Genomic DNA, 9,814 nt, shown 5'->3' on the forward strand with positions numbered 1-9,814 from the left:
CAGTGCCATTCAGATCACACAGAATCCTGTTCAGCATTCAAAGACAAAGCATATCGAGATCAGACATCACTTCATTAGATACAATGTTGAGAAGGGCAAGGTTGTTCTTGAACATGTCAAGACTTCAGATCAACTAGCTGATATTTTCACCAAGGCCCTTGATACTCAAACTACTGCTCACATTATTGGAGAACTTGGAATGATCACTCTGGATTAAAAAATGTTTTACTAATGTTTGCTATTGTCTTATAAACTAATGTATTTTTTTGCTGATGATGATGTGCTGATGATGTTTACCATGCTGAGTACATTGTATGATCTCTTATCTCTATCTCTTCTACAAATCTTCTAAACTAAAGTTGAATGATGCATTGTATTAAACCATATACTGATAACAACTTGAAACTCTTTGCCGATGGTTAGACAAAACACCAAGATCTATCACACACAACTATCCTTTCTTACCAATCTTACACTGATTTTGTGATTTAGTGTGACAAAACACATGCTGATGAGAGTCTAACAGTCTTTTCCGATGGTTAGACCAAAACACCAAGGTCTATCACACGCAACTATCCCTTCTTACCAATCTTACACTGATTCTGTGATTCAGTGTGACAAAACACATGCTGATGAGAGTCTAACAGTCTTTGCCGATGGTTAGACCAAAACACCAAGGTCTATCACACGCAACAATCCTCTCTTCACCTTCTTCTCACTCAGTGTCTAATGATTCAGTAAGAAGCACCACTCACTGATAAAGACTTAACACTCTGTGTCGATGGTTAGATAATTAAACCAATATCTATCACACGCACCAACCACCTTGCTAACCTTAAACAAGCAAGTTGTACCTTGAATTGACGACATACTATTTTTCAGCATGTAACTTTTAGTGACACTAATCTCAGCGCTTCCGCAGACAATGATTTTCGTTTCATCTTCGATACAATGGCTCTTTTTACCCAACGACTATTTTTTGATTTGACAGTTTGTTAAGATACGCAGTTATTTTCGAAAAAGATAATCATTACCTTTTTAAAACCGTTTAATCCCATATTTAAACTTTTTCCCCACCTCTCTCTCAAGCCTTCCTCCCATAATTCAAACTTCCTTCTCTCTCTTCAAAACCCTAGAATCCAAACTCTCTTCAATGGTGGCATCACTGTTCACTTTCTCTTCCACTTCAAGAAGAGTCATCCCAGCTCCAAACTCTCCTCCTCTTCCCATATACATCAAAGCCACAAATGTCGTTTTCAACCCTGATATACCAGATGTTCATTGTGGTCTTGGACTTGATGATTTTGTCAATTTTCTAGTATCCTGCCGACTTCGATACGCTATCAGTGAGGTTCCATCAGAGTTCTTTCCCGAACAAGTATGTGAGTTCTACTACACCGCAACGATTAATAATGAAAACAACATCATCTCAGGCACTATTGGGCGTGGCCGTCGCTCAGTTTTCATCACCGCTGATCTTCTCAGTGCTGCACTCAGGTTACCAATTTTTGAACCATTCTCTGAGCTTCCAACTATTGAACGTTGTCGATGCCTTTTCGATCAACTAGGCTATGATCACTCCAAGGCTGGTGCTCGACCAGCTCTCATTCTGCGTCAATGTATGACTCCAGGATGGAAGTTCTTCACCGGGGCACTTTGCAAATGTGTGGGTCACAAATCTCGTAGTGGTGATCAACTGAGTGACTTTGAGCAACAAGTTGTATGTTCCCTTCTTCTCAACAAACGTCTTGATTATGGGGCCTTCTTCTTTGATCAGCTTGTCCAACTTCTTCGTGCCAATGTACGAGCTGATCATGTTCCATTTCCATGCTGGATTGCTCTTGTCCTGGATAAATTTTTCGCTGAAGCCTACTACTCCCACTCTGGAAACCCCATCCAATGCCCACGCATGTCAGTACGAATGTATCAGGATGATCCACTGGCAAATGACATCGGCATCTCTGATTGGATGCGAGAATGGATCGCGAATCCATATACTGATCCTTCACTAAACGCTAACACTGAAGAAGGAGTTGCTGATATCAACGACACTAATGCTGAAATACAAGCTAATCCTAGTCAAGAAGGTGGTCATATCTCTCCTCAACTTTCTCACCATACCATTTCTGTCACTGAAAGGATTCGTTCAGCTCATGGGGAGCCATCTGCTCAGGGGGAGCAACCATCACAAGGGAAGCCACCATCTCAGGGGGGGGCAACCTTCTCAGGGGGAGCAGCATCGATCACAAGAAATTCTAGGTAGTTAGCTTATTCATATCCCGGCCTCAGCGTTTAATGAGCTTCTTACACTGACTCGAGACATGAGTCAGCGTCTTCTACGTATTGAGGCTGATGTCAACCAACTGAAGGGAGTTCTTCTGTCAACTCCTTCCCCTGGCCCAAATGATGATGATGATCAAAAAGGGGGAGAAACTGATTCTGTTGAGCATGGATCTAAAGAGAACATTTTAAACCAGACCGAGCCACCACAGCCTGTGCACGACTCTGAGAGACTAACAGAAACTGAAAAGCTTACTGAAGATAGTGAGCATGATGATGAACATGAACATGATGATGAGTGTCAGATGCTAGACATGAACTTCATTGATCCCACTGTGCCAGTTCAAGGTGAAGACTCAGATGTAGTTAGCGAGGATCTTCATCCTTTATCTCGAAAGCGCAAGACAACAGATACTGAATTATCTGATTCACATGCTGATACTTCTCTTCCCAGCAAGAAATCTAAGTCCATTGTCAGCATATCCAATTTGGCAGCTGAATGGAACATGTCTCCTGATCAAGTTAAGCAAATCCTTGATGAAGCCAATAAAGCTCAGCTTCTAAAGAATATTGCTCAAGCTGATGAATCCCTCATTCATCACAAACTTCAGGCCAAAGGATCCTTTGAAGCTCATATGCAAAGGTTTTTAGAATATCAGTCCAAATCTAAATCTTCACAGCCTCCTCCCAGTAGCAGTAAGTCAAGGACTGATAATGTTCTTGACAGGATTGATCTCAAGAGGTTTCAAGATGTTCTTAAACGAAGAGTGAGCAATGATAAGATCCTCAAAGTTAAAGCCTCAAAACCTCATAACGAGAAAATTCTTACTTTGCTGATCACTCGTCAAGGTCCTCAACATCCGTACATTGAAGTTGTCAAGAGAGACGAGCTGATCAGATATGGACTCTCTGAATGGATGGAATTGCTCGAGTTGGCATCCAAGAAAACTTTAGCTTTTTCTTCAGAATTAACTTGTGCTCTTCATTTACTGATTAAGAAAGTTCAGCGTCTTGATCTCGTTCCTAAAGAGCATTCTCAGCAGCAAGGTTCAAGTTCCTCAATTCCAAGAAACAGAAGAACCAGATTTCAGGTTGATGGTGAAGATGTGTTGGTTCTAAATTTTGGTGCTGAAGAATTAAACAACTCTCTTCCCATTGGTGTTGAGCCGGTTCAACATCAGTTCATTTCTGTTCCTGAACATGGAATGTTTTATCTTGACAAAAACAGAAAAATGTGTTTTCAGCGAACTGCAGAGATTCCAAGGGCTCCAACAACTCATCTTGTTGGCTTAAGAAAAATGTGCATGAGTTATCAATATCTTTCTGGAGAATTTCATATTCTAATTGCTATGGAATTACTGAATAGAAGACAGGAGCTATTGGATAGTCCTTACTGACCAGTAAAAGTAGAAGCTGAAGCTGAGTATGAAGAATTTTTGTCCAGAGGTGTTCTAGTCTAGCTGGTTTTGAACATCATCATATTGGGGGAGATTGTAAGGTCAAACCTTGTAATATGATGATGTTTGAAACTGGTCACTCAGCGTCAGCGCATGACTCAGCGTCAGTATCAGCGTCAGCGTAACAGTTGTTCAGTGTATAGCTTAATATTCAGCATTTTGTAACAGATTTAGTACTTATCTAATTTCCATAGTTATCGTCTATTAGTTAGCTGGTATATCCCTGATTTGTAGGGATAGCCTAGAATAGTTGTATATATTCGTTTGTACCGGTTTGTGATAGGTACGCCTTTCACAAACCCTAATAGCCGCTTTGTGCATACGGTAATCTCTTGGTGAGATTATCATTCTTAGTGAAAGTTTTCTTTGTGAATCTTTATTGTTCTTATTTACAGTCATTATTTGATAAGTTGTTTGATCTTTGGGTCGTTCAAGTACCATTAGGCTTTAGTTGTTGGGAGCTTTCACCAGTCATACTACACATATAAACCAACAGTTTTAGTTAAACCAAAGTAAAACAATTAAACATTAGTACACAGTCATAACAAGTAAAACTGTTAAATGAGTGAATTTGTCTAGAAAAAAATTTGATTATGAAAAACCGTTAAACACTTGGTCTTAAAATCTGTTTTAGAACATTATTTCTGAAAAAAGAAGCAAAATAGGAATGATATTACTGGAAATTGAAATAACACATAAATCAGAAGTTGTTTTAATAAACTGTTTCTAAAAACAAAATCAAAACTGTGAAGGAAGAAAAATAAATTCTCATATTTTTATAACTGTAATATAAGGCATCAGTTTATTTTTTTTCTTTCAGTTGTTCGTATTGTATGAACGAATATGTTTTAAGACTGTTAGGAGAGTATCACCCAAAACTACACAAAAGAACAAACATAAAGAAAATTGGATGAGGGATGTGTTAAACATAGATTCGATAAAACAAATTTGTCCTATATGTGTGGTTGTTTCCCAGTACACAACAGCAGTAAATGACACTTCTAGGTCACCCGGACCCTCACTTGGATCGGAAAATACCTTGGTTGCATAAAGAGGTGGAAGAAGAAGAAGAATTTGATTAAGAAGAAGAGATGAATTTCGTTTCATTCGGTATGTCTCGGTGAGTCACATAGGTATTGTATTTATACCGTACAATGTAACTGATATGATTAATACGAAATCGTAACTCTCATAATTAAATAAGACAATTAATCAAGAAATCAAAACCAAAATATATGATTAATGGCTCTTAAATGTGCATTTGTTGTGTCTCATTCAATCACATATGTGATGTATTTATACTACACAATGTAACTGGTGTGATTAATACGAAATCATAACTGTCATAATTAAATAAGACAATTAATCAAGAAATCAAAACTGAAATATATGATTAATGGATCTTAAACGCATGCTCGCACACAAATTCAGCGAATCGAAGCCAAACTGGCTCACATTTGCATCCTGCGCGCGTGCGAGAGGGAGAGGGAGAGGGAGAGGGGGAGGGGGAGGGGAGAGAGAGAGAGAGAGAGAGAGAGAGAGAGAGAGTTAATCAAGAAATCAAAACCGAAATATATGATTATGATTAATGGATCTTAAACGCGTGCTCGCACACAAATTCAGTGAATCGAAGCCTAACCGGCTCACATTTGCATCCCCCTGTGTACGCGAGAGAAAATGAGAGAAAGCATTGGTTCTATAAGTCTTACAAAGGTAGCTAGTCTTTGTAGTTATACATTAATTTTCTTTTCATACTCCAACCAATGTAAGATGTGTTAAAAAGTTATTCGACTCATTTATTATTCTCTTCCAATCATTTACTTTGATAAGTAATTTTTCATTCATTTTTAATCCGTTTTGGATATGTGATATATCAAACGAAGATATCACAGAGGAAAACACGAATATATAATCATTCGTTTGTTTTGATTACATTTGGAGTCCGAAATTCATGCTAAAAATAGTGAAAAACCCAAATTTGAAAGTTAGTAAAACTAATTTTCCAACAAGTATATATGTTTATTAAATTAGAATGTAAATGTTAGGAAATATATCTTTATAAATATTTATTTAATTGAAGTAAAAAGATATTAAAAATATATATTTATCAATATTTAATTAGTTGAAATAAAGAAAATGTTATAATTAATATTTGTAGTAAAAAAAACAGATTTAAGGACCTAAACCGAGACCATTTATGCACGGAGTAGACAAGTTAAGGCAAGTGAATCAAAGACTCGTTTTCCGATTGAGACCTGATTTTATGCACTTTAATTGAAATGTTTAATTAATTATATTTATGAAATTATATAAATTAATTGTATAAGGGCTAAAGAAGATACGATCTTCATTCTTCAGTGCATTCTTCCTCTTGCAATTAATATATTTTGGTTATTTATATTGGACTGTGAAATTTTATAATATATAGGGTGGTCTCCTCTTTTTTTAGGTCGAGAGTTCAAGTCCGGTCGTGGACATAGATTGAATTAAATGTTAGTTTAAGAGTAGATTATATATTTATATTTGCGAGTTATATATATATATATATATATATATATATATATATATATATATATATATATATATATATATATATATATATATATATATATATATATATGAAAAGGTTATTTGGAAAACAAAAAACCCTAAAAATCATAAAAATGCATAAAAAATACTTATAGATCACAAGATTTTTTTTTGAATTTTTTTATAAAAAATCGCAGCTTTCTATACAAATTCGCTGAAAAAAGTTTGAAATTTTTTTTTATATATTAAAAAAAATTGATATTTTAATTTTTTTTTTCAGCGAATTTGTATAGAAAGCTGCGATTTTTTATAAAAAAAATTCAAAAAAAAATTTTGTGATCTCTAAGTATTTTTTTTATGCATTTTTATGATTTTTTGGGTTTTTCTTAAGGTTTTTTGTTTTCCATAAAACCTATATATATATATATATATATATATATATATATATATATATATATATATATATATATATATATATATATATATATATATATATATATATATATATATATATATATATATATATATAGTTGTCATGGAGAAAATAAGAAAAGTATGTTAATAATAAAAATTGAAACATTTTTTAAGATTTAAATCGGGTCATTAACCCTATTTAGGGATGGCAAATCGGACAGTTGTGGCGCGTATTTGTCTGACACGACGCAACAACGTTTTATATAACACGAACACGACACGGCACGATGTCGTGTTTTTTTTAAATAAATGAAAATGAACCAATTAAAAAGTGACAAATACAACACGACAAACATAAAATAAAACAAAAATAAGTTTATTTAATTAGTACTTAATCACATATAACACAACAAAATGGCAAACACGACAAACAATTGTTAAATCGTGTCAATTCCATATCGAATTTTGAACACGAACACGACATAAGCTCGAATTTGAATTTCAATTTCGCCCCAATTTTATTCCGTATCATGTATTTTTGTCGTGTCGTTCGTGTCATCATCATTTTTAATTTAAATTATTAATTCTTGGATTTTGTAGCTCTACTTGATATGCTCATATTAGTTGCATTGTTTTTTTTTTTATAATACAAATTTGTCTTATTGAATTCTAAAATTACTAGAAGTTTTATTTTTAAAGTTTGAATTGTTCATACTTTTAAATATTTTTAGATTTTACATCTTTATAAATAATCAAAGATCGAGCATATGACTACTTAGCTCTTAGCATTGTTATTTGTTGGAGGCAAATCGAGTCCATCTATTTTACACTTTTACTCTAACTGGATCCTGAATGCTCCTAAGAGTCTAAGACCCAAACTAGACCCATCAGAATTTGGGCCTTTTTCCACGTCTATAATATATTTGCTTAAGGACTAAAAGTGATTAAATGATAAATAAAAATAAAAATAAGAGAAAGCGACAAAGCTAGTCAAATTATCTAATTAATTTTATTTAATACCCTAATATTTGTAATTAACTTAAAATAGTCAATAAAATTGTAGACCATCAAAGATGCTTACTAGTTTGGGGAAAGGTCTACGATTTGGGACTTTTACGATGAAACCGTAGGTGATTTAATCACCTACAATATGCTCTTAAAAAAAAACTATTGTTTGTTGTGCCTATGAACATGAAAAACAAAATCATAGGTGAGTGATGTCATCTACTGTTTTTTCAGAAAACCTACTGTTTCATTCTTGACATTTAATTTTTTTTCAATCAAACAACGAAATCAACCCAAATAACATACCATATAATCAAACTATATCAATATACAAGCTTGAAACAAAATAAAATTATTGTGCAAACCGTAGATGTGGTATGCCATCTACGGTGTACAAACTACTAATGCACAATTTGTGCATTATCAACTTGTACATCATAGGTGGCATACGACAGACACTTACGGTTTTCATATATATTTTTTTTCGTTTTTTGCAAAAAAATATATACTCACACTATTAGATTTCATAGTAAACGATATAAAGAAAATAATAATAATAATAATAATAATAATAATAATAATAATAATAATACAAATGAGTATGAGAAAATACCCAGTTCGGACCCATAATTGAAAGTGCTTCTTTAGCTTCAAACACTCAAAGTGTTATTCAAATTAAGATCACCAATTAGCAAATTGAGATCAATCAGAGTGTTATTCAAAATCAATTACACAAGCAACAAGCTTTATCATTATGCTAAAAAGTTGCATACATCAATTGAGATAACTAAACTCCTTCATCATTTTGATTCGGTAGGGAAGGGATTGAAGCCATCATCCAGCATTTTTCTGAGTGGTCCAAACATCGGTTCAGGGAGATTCTTCAGATCATGCCAAACCCAACCTTCACACTTATCAGGCTCGAGGTTTTGAGGTGCTTTCTCAGGATCTGAAAGATGTGCACGCATGAAAACAGCAACAAGATGCACTTTATCAGAAAGAACGAAACTGTTGGCTGTTAAAAACTCTATGTTCTTGATCTCTAGTCCTGTTTCCTCCTTCACCTCTCTTGCTGCACATTCCTCAAAGCTTTCACCTGTGATTCCATTTGAACCAAATCACTATATGTTTATCAATTGATTTATCGGCGTTGGATCCAGCGACTTTCTCCGATTATTGTTACGATTTGAGGGGGAAAAGTTATCAGAAGTTCAGAAAAGGTTATATGGAATATATCCTCATAATGATTCAAAATCAAAGGTTGATTTCCATTTCGTTTTCGAAACAAAGGTTAAATGAGGATATAGCAAAACAGGGGGTAACAGTGATGAGCATTAGGGTAAAACGTGATTAGGGGTTAAAGGAGGAGAACTGACCGAACTCAAGGTGGCCTCCGGGGAGGGCATAGGTGTAGGCACCAATAGAAGAGGAGCGGCGACGCCCGAAAAGTATCTGATCATTCTTCAATATAAACACGGCAACGCCAATTTCCGGCGCCGGCGACATCGTTCCGTTCTCTAAAGGTCCAACTATTTTGACTCACAAAGGGAATTTTATGAATACCAAATGGCACACTCATTTTGAATATCTTGACCACGACAAAATTAATACTTTAAAATGTACTATTTTCAAGTTCTTATCAATTATCAAGATCTGTAATATTGATTCAGATATAAAAACTAAGATGGTGTTTGGATAAATATATTTTTAGCTTATTAGCTTATTGTGGTGAGAATAAATAGTTTAAAAAGTATTTGGATTATCTTATTATGGTGGAAATAAGCAATAAACAATAAGCATTTTTAAGTGTTTGGCAAACAAAACAGCTTATATGAGTAAAATGACCAAAAAAAATTTCCTTTTATATGTTAACATATTTATCTTATTAAAACAATTTTTTTTTAAATAATAATAATAATTTTCTTATTCATAAGAACTAAAAAAAACAATTATCATGCAAAGGATTTATGACAGTTTCTAAAGAAAAAAAAAAAGCAATCAATGGTTGCAGGGAAAGAACAAAAACAAAATCGTGTGTTTGCATCACCAATAAAAAAAATGGCATACCTGATTGCAGGGGGCGATAGCAGCAGGAAAAAAAAAAAGCAAACAACATACTCATTGCAGGG

At 34.1% G+C, this 9,814-nt stretch overlaps 1 protein-coding gene across 1 annotated transcript; it reads right to left on the bottom strand.

Moving 5' to 3' along the window:
* Positions 1–8,312: 8,312 nt before the first annotated feature.
* Positions 8,313–9,263, bottom strand: LOC111896512 (nudix hydrolase 1). The gene is made up of 2 exons (XM_023892496.3): positions 9,062–9,263; positions 8,313–8,781 (listed from the first exon to the last, which is right to left on the bottom strand). Exons 1-2 carry the CDS (start codon positions 9,189–9,191, stop codon positions 8,486–8,488), a joined length of 426 nt encoding a protein of 141 aa, XP_023748264.1. The 5' UTR covers positions 9,192–9,263; the 3' UTR covers positions 8,313–8,485.
* Positions 9,264–9,814: the final 551 nt, after the last annotated feature.

Source organism: Lactuca sativa, chromosome 4, assembly GCF_002870075.4.
Source record: "Lactuca sativa cultivar Salinas chromosome 4, Lsat_Salinas_v11, whole genome shotgun sequence".
Lineage (NCBI taxonomy): Eukaryota > Viridiplantae > Streptophyta > Magnoliopsida > Asterales > Asteraceae > Lactuca > Lactuca sativa.

What these genes read in the sequence shown, in the direction of transcription:
- LOC111896512 (XM_023892496.3), bottom strand. Translation starts at nt 9,191, where the DNA reads ATGTCGCCGGCGCCGGAAATTGGCGTTGCCGTGTTTATATTGAAGAAT. An exon ending in CGGAGGCCACCTTGAGTTCG is followed by an intron (nt 8,782 to 9,061) that starts GTCAGTTCTCCT and finishes ATGGAATCACAG; the next exon opens with GTGAAAGCTTTGAGGAATGT.